At 45.2% G+C, this 12,483-nt stretch overlaps 1 protein-coding gene across 2 annotated transcripts in view; it reads right to left on the reverse strand.

Annotated features, from left to right (window-relative positions):
* Positions 1 to 12,483, reverse strand: part of coro2ba (coronin, actin binding protein, 2Ba) — a 77,962-nt gene that overhangs the window by 19,716 nt on the left and 45,763 nt on the right. Inside the window, exons 1-2 of one of the 2 annotated variants that reach the window (XM_055921708.1) lie at positions 10,108 to 10,463; positions 5,571 to 5,771 (exon numbers count right to left, since the gene is read on the reverse strand). In XM_055921708.1, the coding sequence (XP_055777683.1) occupies positions 5,571 to 5,771 (201 nt within the window). In that variant the 5' untranslated portion in view covers positions 10,108 to 10,463. Of the gene's footprint in view, positions 1 to 5,570; positions 5,772 to 10,107; positions 10,464 to 12,483 lie in introns of those variants that run through there. The other variant, XM_055921707.1, reaches the window with a different exon arrangement.

Here is a 12,483-nt window from a genome sequence, read left to right on the forward strand (position 1 = left end):
CAGAAAACCTGATTTAACACCATCAGTAAACACACACTGTATTCTGTCCTTTAACATGGTTTCAAACCAGCCTGGTCATGATCAATTGATGAAAAAGCCTTTGAATAAGTAATGCGCAATCCACAGTGTTGAAGGCTTTAGACAGGTCAATAAAAAGGTCTGCACAATGTGTTTTCTCATCCAAACAATTAAAGACATCATTTAAAACCAAAGAAGTAGCAGAGATGGTGCTAGGACCTGATCTGGAACCTGACTGGTGTACATTTAGAATACATTTCATAGTTATAAAATATCTAAATTTAGTATTTACCAAGGATTCTAGAATCTTTGCTAGGCAATAGAGTTTGTAAATGCGGCTATAACTATTTAGGTCATACGGGTCAACACTTTTGTGAAGGGGGAGTATATGAGCCTTCCAGACCCTGTGGATGGTACTAGAAATAAATGTAGGGTTAAAAATATGTGTTGAAGATTCTGAAATCAGATGAGCAGAAAGCTGCTTTGAGGAGGGCTGCATAAGTAGCCCAAGTAGCATGGGAAAGTAGCCCAAGTAGCATGGGAAAGTAGCCCAAGCCTTACACCGAAACACATGAGTCAATTATGAGGCAATCGAATGAGCTCAGCCAGATGAATTACAACACAGTAAGCTGAATGACTCTGGATACCCATGACAAAAGACCCATTGATGCCTGATCCAAGTGAAAGCTGTAGAATGCTTTGGGACCATGTCAGGGACAGAGTGGGGCATTCTAGGTAGTGTAGTATAACTTGGCATGAGGTGGCAAGAGAGGGACCATGGCAATAAAGAATGGAAGATCTTGGAGGAGAGAGGTATGGTTCACAGCTTGTTCCCTCAAAGACCATCGTTCATGGAAGTGCCAAGACAACTAACGGCAATGAGAAATCCCTCATAACTGCCAATATGGTATTAATACTGTATATCTGCAACATTTTAATTGAGTGGCTTTCATATTTCATCATATTTCATTTAGTGAAAATGCAGAAACTGATGTATTTATGCCTTCTTCGCTCCTATTCAATAAATAGCTGTAAAATACTAGAGCAGAAAATTCCCCACAGTGGTTTTCCATTATAGTGTGTGTCCCACCCTTTTCATTCCTATAACTGCTTTTCCTAATTAGAATATTGGTTTCGCAGAGATGTATTTTTACACCCTGCACCAGCTGCAGATCTCCTTCTTGTACCCTGGATTGGACTCTATTCCACTCCTTCAAGTGAAACATCAATGGGGGAAATGTAAAATGTAACTGCTTTAGTTGATTGGAGCAAAGTGCCAAACCAAAGCTGGGCTTTAAGTCACTCATGGAACATATACTGTAAGTCACTCATGGAAAATATACTGTAAGTCACTCATAGAACATATACTGTATGTTCACAGAACGTTAGATAACAGCATCTTGCTGAATGACCATATCAAGGCCTGAACTCAGATGTGCACTGTCCTCTGGTAACAGTCTGATTTGGCCTGCCCTCTGGTAACAGTTTGATTTGACCTGCCCTCTGGTAACAGTTTGATTTGGCCTGTCCTCTGGTAACAGTTTGATTTGGCCTGTCCTCTGGTAACAGTCTGATTTGGTCTGCCCTCTGGTAACAGTTTGATTTGGCCTGCCCTCTGGTAACAGTTTGATTTGGCCTGCCCTCTGGTAACAGTTTGATTTGACCTGCCCTCTGGTAACAGTTTGATTTGACCTGTCCTCTGGTAACAGTTTGATTTGACCTGCCCTCTGGTAACAGTTTCATTTGGCCTGTCCTCTGGTATCAGTTTGATTTGGCCTGCCCTCTGGTAACAGTTTGATTTGGCCTGCCCTCTGGTAACAGTTTGATTTGACCTGCCCTCTGGTAACAGTTTGATTTGGCCTGTCCTCTGGTAACAGTTTGATTTGGCCTGCCCTCTGGTAACAGTTTGATTTGGCCTGTCCTCTGGTAACAGTTTGATTTGGCCTGCCCTCTGGTAACAGTTTGATTTGGCCTGCCCTCTGGTAACAGTTTGATTTGGCCTGTCCTCTGGTAACAGTTTGATTTGGCCTGCCCTCTGGTAACAGTTTGATTTGGCCTGCCCTCTGGTAACAGTTTGATTTGGCCTGTCCTCTGGTAACAGTTTGATTTGGCCTGTCCTCTGGTAACAGTCTGATTTGGCCTGTCCTCTGGTAACAGTTTCATTTGACCTGCCCTCTGGTAACAGTTTGATTTGGCCTGCCCTCTGGTAACAGTTTGATTTGACCTGCCCTCTGGTAACAGTTTGATTTGGCCTGTCCTCTGGTAACAGTTTGATTTGGCCTGCCCTCTGGTAACAGTTTGATTTGGCCTGTCCTCTGGTAACAGTTTGATTTGGCCTGCCCTCTGGTAACAGTTTGATTTGGCCTGCCCTCTGGTAACAGTTTGATTTGGCCTGCCCTCTGGTAACAGTTTGATTTGGCCTGCCCTCTGGTAACAGTCTGATTTGGCCTGTCCTCTGGTAACAGTTTGATTTGGCCTGCCCTCTGGTAACAGTTTGATTTGGCCTGTCCTCTGGTAACAGTTTGATTTGACCTGTCCTCTGGTAACAGTCTGATTTGGCCTGCCCTCTGGTAACAGTTTGATTTGGCCTGCCCTCTGGTAACAGTTTGATTTGGCCTGCCCTCTGGTAACAGTTTGATTTGGCCTGTCCTCTGGTAACAGTTTGATTTGGCCTGTCCTCTGGTAACAGTCTGATTTGGCCTGCCCTCTGGTAACAGTTTGATTTGGCCTGTCCTCTGGTAACAGTTTGATTTGGCCTGCCCTCTGGTAACAGTTTGATTTGGCCTGCCCTCTGGTATCAGTTTGATTTGGCCTGTCCTCTGGTAACAGTTTGATTTGGCCTGCCCTCTGGTAACAGTTTGATTTGGCCTGTCCTCTGGTAACAGTTTGATTTGGCCTGTCCTCTGGTAACAGTTTGATTTGGCCTGTCCTCTGGTAACAGTTTGATTTGGTCTGTCCTCTGGTAACAGTTTGATTTGGCCTGTCCTCTGGTAACAGTTTGATTTGGCCTGCCCTCTGGTAACAGTCTGATTTGGCCTGCCCTCTGGATAAAAGGCTTTGCGGCCAGAAACAGTGGAAGTATCAAGGCAAAGTGTGTCTTGAGGAGACAGGACTCAGTAAATAGTAGTTGGTCTTTTATATCCCAGGGTGCAGATGGGTTTCATACTAAACAATGAGTGACATCATCTGTATACCCTGACAACAATTGATGCTGCTCTAGAAAACGTATTTGTCCAATTTGATCAATAAGATTGGCGTTGATGAGTGATTTGAGATTTAGAGCCATTAGGGCTAATAACACTGTTGATTAGTCTCAAAGAGAGGGTGTGATTGAGACCCAACATCTACTTAAACCATGAGGCCAGAGAAGTGTGGAGTATATATTGGCACGGGTGTTGTTAGGCCCGAGATGAAGTCGAGGGCCGGCAAACCGTGTCAATATATCCTCCAAACTCCTGCTTCAAGGGCATTATCACATTTATACAACGGGTTACCAACATATTCAAATAATGATTGACATATTTTCATCAAAATATATTTTTTTATTAATTTATTCATACTATTTCATCCTTCCACGAGATATAGCGCCAACACAAATCTACCCAAACCGGCTGGTCTTTCGTTCTATCGGTTCGGTTGCCAGACCCAGTAGTTCAGTCTTTTTGTTCTAAATATATGGATGCGACCCAGTTGTTTGTTCTAAATGTTCTGTTGCCATGATAGCTGGCAACGTTCTTATCCCTTGCTTGCTAGCTAGCCAACTTTGGCTAACACAGTCACATCAAACAGTGTAGCCAGAATAACAACAAAGTAGCTGCATTTGCATTTGTTTAAGCTGTTTTCTCGTGATTGATTTTGGGATACATCCATAACAATGAGCTAATGATGTGAGATTTCGCCTGCCATAGAACATTTACTCTCTTGCCAGGGCAGTTCACAATCACTTCAAACTGAAGCTGGATTTACAGAAAACTAGCTGCATTTTGTGTTTTTCTATTGACATTTGTTTGTATATATCCCTAAAAATTGGGCTGATTCATGATTTTGACTGGCTGAGGAAAGCTGCCAGCTTGTCTGTCTCGTCCCGACTCCTGACACGTTCAGTACCATGGACAGCTGGAGATCAAATTTATATATTGAAACAATGTTGCAAATGTTGGAGAGACAGACAGCAAGGTTAGTACAGATCTCTGCTGTTGAAAACCAAATGCTAGTCAAAGAAATGGGAAATAACGTCTAGATGCTTTTTATAGTGGAGATCAAGTTTATAACTTCCCTGCCTGGGCTGATGAGACATACTGGTGTGCAAAAGAGCAAAACAAGTCAATAAAAACAATATGGGGATGAGGTAGTTAGTTGGGTGGGCCATTTACAGATGGGCTGCAGCGATCGGTAAGCTGCTCTGACAGCTGATGCTTAAAGTTAGTGAGGGAGATATAAGTCTCCAACTTCAGCGATTTTTGCAATTCGTTCCAGTCATTGGCAGCAGAGAACTGGAAGGAAAGGCGGCCAAAGAGGTGTTGGCTTTGGTGATGACCAGTGAGATATACCTGCTGGAGCGCATGCTACGGGTGGGTGTTGTTATAGTGACCAGTGAGCTGAGATAAGGTGGAGCTTTACCTAGCATAGACTTATAGATGACCTGGAGCCAGTGGGACTGGCGTCGAATATGTAGCGAGGGCCAGCCAACGAGAGCATAAAGGTCACAGTGGTGGGTGGTATATGGGGCTTTGGTGACAAAACGGATGGCACTGTGATAGACTGCATGCAGTTTGCTGAGTAGAGTGTAGGAGGCTATTTTGTAAATGACATCGCCGAAGTCGAGGATCGGTTGGATAGTTAGTTTTACTAGGGTATGTTTGGCAGCATGAGTGAAGGATGCTTTGTTGCGAAATAGGAAGCCGATTCTATATTTAATTTTGGATTGGAGATGCTTAATATATACAATCACACAACACAGTATTACCATAACTCCACGTTAAACCTAAAGGTGAGTGTTTAAAGCTCTCCAGAAAAGGTTTGCTTTGTAGAACAGTAAAACATAAATATCATATGTCATCCAGATGTATTTCCAGTAATCATTGGAATCATTCATGAAAACCAGACTCTTCTTCAGGTAAAATCAACATTTTCCCACCACAGTCCATACTTTTAAGGTCTTCGAAAGCTACACATTTTCCATTACAACAATGTCCTTCAGGATATTTAAGTGCAACTCTTGCGTACCATTGTTAGCTACATTGTTGGATTTGGTATCTGGTTGAGGAGTATGGGGTTGGCACGGGTCTTTACAGGGTAAGGGTTGGCACTGGTTGTTACAGGGTTATATTAGGAGTCAATCACACCGCACCACATGTGTGGTGATCGTTATTATGTAAAATGGGTGCTACACATTGGTGGTGGAAGGTGGTGAAACAATGTCATGTGCTTTGACTTTGAGAAAAGGACAACCTAAAGTGCAAAAATGCAAATCATTCTCAGAGTAGATGTTTCAGAGAGATATGCAGCCCAGAGAACGTAATGCCTCACTGTTGGCCTGCTGCCATGGTTACCTGGGAGACAGGGATGACGATAAAGGACCCTCCACCGGCACTCTCCGTGACGATGGCCAGGAACTTGGCATTGACGGCACAGAAGTGGTTGTCATGGACGTTCTTGGTGATGGGAATGCCGTCAAAGCAGTGCTCCCGGTTGGCCACTTTGCCGTAGACGTTTCGAAACTTGGAGCTTCGGTATGTCGGACGCCATGACATCTGATGGAGAAGAAATAGAGAGATATTAAGGAGGGAGGTTCAGAAAGGAGTTTCTGCAATACCAGCACTGGGCTGTATTGAAGGCACCAGTTAGTTCAATCAATCAATTTTATTTTATATAGCCCTTCGTACATCAGATAATATCTCGAAGTGCTGTACAGAAACCCAGCCTAAAACCCCAAACAGCTAGAATGCAGGTGTAGAAGCACGGTGGCTAGGAAAAACTCCCTAGAAAGGCCAAAACCTAGGAAGAAACCTAGAGAGGAACCAGGCTATGAGGGGTGGCCAGTCCTCTTCTGGCTGAGTTAGTTGCTGTTTTATCATGTTCAATGTGCTGACATGGTGGTTTTCTGGTTACCGTATATGCTGGTCAATGTGAGCAGAAGGTCAGCTGTTTAGTTGACAGGTTAGTGGCCATTCATGGTTAATAGCTTAGATCAACCGGCTGGTTGAACATAATTTGATTATTTTAGATTTAGGGAAAAAACACAAAATGATCAAATCCACATTAGAGTATTAAAAGAAAACGCCACCAAAAAACTATATTTTGGGATTTTGGTCCGTTGTTGAAATAGTCCCAACATGTTTTGATTGTCAGCAATCAACTTTCAAAATATTGAAATGATCTCTGTGTGATGCATTTTGTATCATATGACGCAAAACGCATCATCATATGGTGATGATTTCTGTATTTTGAAAGTTATATATCTTGAAAAATTGATTGCTGACAAGCAAAACATTTTGGGACTATGTCAACAATGGACTAATGAAACAAATACCAAAATATCGTTTTTGGGTGGAGTTCTCCTTTAACTTTGAGATTGCTGTTCTAAAATCCCTAGAGAAACCCCCGTTAGTAAAGATAGTAAAGAGGAGTGTTGCTTTCTTCAAAAACCCTTCTGTCCGCCCCTATAGTTCAGAGGAATTTTGTCAGTACTGTCATGACAATTCAAATCCCATGTTAGTCAGAGCGTGAAATGTTTTCAGTGTGGCAAACGTTCAATGCCACAAGAAAATATTTCACATAAAATAGCGAGTAAGTAAATAATGGTAGAGAAGAGCAGTCCCTCACAAGTGATTTGAGTCTGAAATCATCAACTACTAACAAGGAGGCGGCTCCATGAAATGATTCCTCTCTGACACATATGTCCTGGGCTTGGACCCATGAAATCTTACAAAACAGTTAGCCAGCCACTTCACTTCACAGCGAGGGGAAGTGGTTGACTCCATCATAAAAACACTCAAACCACTACTTTTGTTTGTCGTTACCCACAAGCATGTACTGCCCGAATTCCTGCCTTGCAGCGTGAGATACATCTATCTTCTGGGTCACACTAGACCTGATCACAGGTGTAGAGCTGGATGGCCCTTAGACACTGATCCAAGGCCAGTTTTGAGGTTTGTCCCACTAACGATTGATGATACATCAGGGAGGGTGAATAGATCCTAGGTGTGGTAAAGGGGAACTTCTGCTTGCAGACAGCAGCAGGTAGCCTAGTGGTTAGAGCGTTGGGCCAGTAACTGAAAGATTGCTGGATCGAATCCCGGAGCTGACAAGATAAAAAATATGTTGTTCTGCCCCTGAACAAGGCAGTTAACCCACTGGTAGGATGTCATTGTAAATAACAATTTGTTCTTAACTGACTTGCTTGGTTAAGTACATACATAAAAAAACAGACAGGAAGTCCTTCTGGGAAGGAGATTTACGACACTGTCAGATCAGTGACAAGATGACATCACCACAGCCACAATTCAGCATTGTTCTGGGTTGGGAACAGTGCTGTGTGCAAATAGAGATGTCCCTGTTGCCATGCTGCCGTGGTCTCTTCCTGTCCTACAGACTGCAGTCTACATCTGGTCTTCAGCCGGTGGAGACCAATCGGTGCACACAATCCAGTTAGCACAGGCAGGCCAGTATTCACTCCCACCAACAGGCAGACCAGTAATCACTCCCACCCACAGGCAGAACAGTAATCACTCCCACCCATCCCACCCACAGGCAGACCAGTAATCACTCTCACCCAGCCCACCCACAGGCAGACCAGTAATCACTCCCACCCATCCCACCCACAGGCAGACCAGTAATCACTCTCACCCAGCCCACCCACAGGCAGACCAGTAATCACTCTCACCCACAGGCAGACCAGTAATCACTCTCACCCAGCCCACCCACAGGCAGACCAGTAATCACTCTCACCCACAGGCAGACCAGTAATCACTCCCACCCATCCCACCCAGAGGCAGACCAGTAATCACTCTCACCCACAGGCAGACCAGTAATCACTCCCACCCACAGGCAGACAAGTAATCACTCCCACCCACAGGCAGACCAGTAATCACTCCCACCCACAGGCAGACCAGTAATCACTCCCACCCACAGGCAGACCAGTAATCACTCCCACCCACAGGCAGACCAGTAATCACTCCCACCCACAGGCAGACCAGTAATCACTCCCACCCACAGGCAGACCAGTAATCACTCCCACCCACAGGCAGACCAGTAATCACTCCCACCCACAGGCAGATCAGTATTCACTCCCACCCACAGGCAGACCAGTAATCACTCCCACCCACAGGCAGACCAGTATTCACTCCCACCCACAGGCAGACCAGTAATCATTCTCACCCACAGGCAGACCAGTAATCATTCTCACCCATCCCACCCACAGGCAGACCAGTAATCACCCACCCACCCACCCACCCACAGGCAGACCAGTAATCACTCTCACCCATCCCACCCACGGGCAGACCAGTAATCACTCTCACCCATCCCACCCACGGGCAGACCAGTAATCACTCTCACCCACCCACCCACCCACAGGCAGACCAGTAATCACTCTCACCCATCCCACCCACGGGCAGAGCAGTAATCACTCTCACCCATCCCACCCACAGGCAGAGCAGTAATCACTCTCACCCATCCCACCCACGGGCAGACCAGTAATCACTCTCACCCAGCCACCCACAGGCAGACCGGTAATCATTCTCACCCATCCCACCCACAGGCAGACCAGTAATCACTCTCACCCATCCCACCCACAGGCAGACCAGTAATCACTCTCACCCATCCCACCCACAGGCAGACCAGTAATCACTCTCACCCATCCCACCCACAGGCAGAGCAGTAATCACTCTCACCCATCCCACCCACAGGCAGACCAGTAATCACTCTCACCCATCCCACCCACAGGCAGACCAGTAATCATTCTCACCCATCCCACCCACAGGCAGACCAGTAATCACTCTCACCCATCCCACCCACAGGCAGACCAGTAATCATTCTCACCCATCCCACCCACAGGCAGACCAGTAATCACTCTCACCCATCCCACTCACGGGCAGACCAGTAATCACTCTCACCCACCCACCCACAGGCAGACCAGTAATCATTCTCACCCATCCCACCACAGGCAGACCAGTAATCACTCTCACCCATCCCACCCACGGGCAGACCAGTAATCACTCTCACCCACGGGCAGGCCAGTAATCACTTTGTCGTGGAGGTGAAGGAGTGTGGCGCTGCATTGATATAGCTGGAGCTCGACATGTCCACAGACAGCTGCTGTCACAGCACTTTTTGTACTCTCGAGATTCTCACCTCTGAGTGCTGTGGGAGTAGTCCGGTACTCATTCCACTCACTGCACATCTCAATTCCTTTCCTTCCTTGTTACCCCCCCTCCTTCCTCTCAAAAAGCAGAGTTAAAGAAGCTACTCCCTAGAATGACTCTGAGCATAATGCTTGGCTTGTTAAAGTATTAATGTGAAACAGCAGAACAGCAGGAAGAGGCCTCAGGGCAGCAGAGTAAGAGCACTGGCATTGAGTTCTCACCACAAGGACACTCATTCATTTGTCACCAGTGGATGGCACGCGGGACTGCGTATGTTGCTCTCTGTCTCTCACTGACAGCGCAGTGAGACTAAAGCATGGTGTCTCTCAGCTCAAGTCATGGCAGTGCGTCCCCGTGCTAGCCATAGTCTACACCTAACTCCTCACCATCTGACTGTATATGTGATCCATCCATCTCATAACCCCAGGAGATGGTTATGACAGCCTTGAAAGGACAGGAAATACCCCCCAACTCACTTACACACACACACACACACACACACACACACACACACACACACACACACACACACACACACACACACACACACACACACACACACACACACACACACACACACACACACACACACACACACACACACACACACACACACACACACACACACTCACACTCACACTCACACACACACACACACACAGAGCCATCCATAGTATATCTGAGTTACTCTCCAAAGACAGTCCTCTCAGTGAAAACAATATCTTACCTTAGTGCTGAGTAGAGTAGTGACACTAAAGCCCGATCTGTCAGGCGCTCTCAAATTACACTCCCCCCCCTTTCCTCCCTTTTATAGACCAGCTGCAGTCTGCCAGTTTCTCCTAGCTTCTCGACGATACATCCAGTCAACCGGCCTACTATGCTCCGCTCACTCTCATCTGTTTCTCTCCTCCCCTCTTCTTACCCCGTCTCTCCTCTTTCTCCCTTCAAGTCCTCTCCTCCTCCTATGAGCTACCCCTCCCTCTCTCCTGCTCCCTCTCAGCCCCAGACCAGACAGCTGCATGCAGCCCTGGAGCAGCAGTTAATGCTCACTCTATCCCTCTCACTGCTCTGTACTCCTCTAGATGTGGGCTGCACCACTCACTCTCGCTTTCACTCTCTCTCTCTATTCTCTTGCTCTCTCTCTCTCCCTCCCTCTCTATATACATCCATCTATCTCTCTCTCTCACAGTGTCTCACTGTGCCAGCCCTATCACTAGCAGGAACTGTAGATAGCTTTTGATAACTATTGAAAGACGTTCTTGGTATTGGATACTTCATACTCTCTTACTGGCAAATAGAGAGGTCTACGACTATACAGAGTATAAATGTTTCCCTACTCATGTTTCCTTACTCATGTTTCCCTATGCACGTTTCCCTACGCATGTTTCCTTATGCATGTTTCCCTATGCATGTTTCCCTATGCACATTTCCCTTTGCATGTTTCCCTACGCATGTTTCCCTATGCATGCTTCCCTATGCATGTTTCCCTATGCATGCTTCCCTACGCATGTTTCCCTATGCATGCTTCCCTATGCATGTTTCCCTTTGCATGTTTCTTTATGCATGTTTCTTTATGCATGTTTTTCTGCCTTTGTTTCCTGGCTTTCTTCTCGAAGTTGAATTGTATATATTTTGGGGGTCATGTTAGCAGTTAGCAGTACCAAGGTAAATAAAAACATTTTTTCTCAGTTCCACGCTATGAGCAGTTACTGCCGTTTTGTTTGTTAGGGCAGCGTAGTGCTATTGGACAATGGGGTCAGGAAAGGTGAGGGGTTTTTGTTTGTTAGGGCAGCGTAGTGCTATTGGACAATGGGGTCAGGAAAGGTGAGGGGGGCTATTTCTGCTGTGAAAAGTGAGCAAACTTTTCCGTGCTAAGCTGTTTGGGTGTCATAATCGTAATCCAGTAGTAATACAATCAATATTTTATGTGAAACATCTGTGATAAGTACTGTCGTTCCAAACATTTTAACCATAGCGGCTTTCACAAAAGCCCATGTTTTCCTTCCAGGAGATTGCTCTGATTGGGATTTAGTTAAACTAGTCAGGAGGTAAGTTTGGGTCAGTACGCAGTAAAAGGTCATTGCTGGGCAGAGAGAGAGAGCGAGAGAGCGTGAGAGAGAGAAAGAGAGAGTGAGATAGAGAGTATGTATAGTGTGTTTTTGTTGCATTTTTGTGTCTTTTCTCTTCTGCCCTAACGCCTGAGCGGAGCTCAAAGACAGCTTGGACCCAGCAGCCCCTGCTCTCCCACCCCCCGCCTCCTTGGAATCATAAGACCCTCCTGGCTGTTACCCAGAACCCCCTGTGGCTCCATCCCTCTCTCTGCCCCTCCCCTCAATCCCTTCCTCCCCCTTTCTTCTCCTCCCTCCTTCTTCATCCCTGCTCTCCTCACAGGCCTTACAAGCCTCTTTCCCATACTGAAGGTCCCCCATTTGATAATGTGCATTCTTCCCAGTCTGACATCAAATCAAATTCTATTGGTCACACACATATTTAGCAGATGTTATTGGTCAACAAAGTACTGTAATAAAGAATGCCTAGTCGTTAAATACAACAGATTACTGTAATAAAGAGTATCTAGTGATTATATACAACAGATTACTCTAATACAGAGTACCTAGTCATTTAATACAACAGAGTACTGTAATAAAGAGTACCTAGTCATTAAATACAACAGATTACTGTAATATAGAGTACCTAGTCATTAAATATAATGTAGTACTGTAATACAGAGTACCTAGTGATTAAATACAACAGATCACTGTAATAAAGAGTACCTAGTCATTAAATACAACATATTACTGTAATATAGAGTACCTAGTCATTAAATATAACGTAGTACTGTAATACAGAGTACCTAGTGATTAAATACAACAGATCACTGTAGTAAAGAGTACCAAGTCATTAAATACAACAGATTACTCTAATACAGAGTACCTAGTGATTAAATACAACAGATTACTCTAATACAGAGTACCTAGTGATTAAATACAACAGATTACTGTAATACAGCGTACCTAGTGATTAAATACAACAGATTACTGTAATACAGAGTACCTAGTGATTAAATACAACAGATCCAAATGGAGATTTCGATTATATCTCT

Source organism: Salvelinus fontinalis, chromosome 4 (genome assembly GCF_029448725.1).
Source record: "Salvelinus fontinalis isolate EN_2023a chromosome 4, ASM2944872v1, whole genome shotgun sequence".
NCBI classification, from domain to species: Eukaryota; Metazoa; Chordata; class Actinopteri; order Salmoniformes; family Salmonidae; genus Salvelinus; species Salvelinus fontinalis.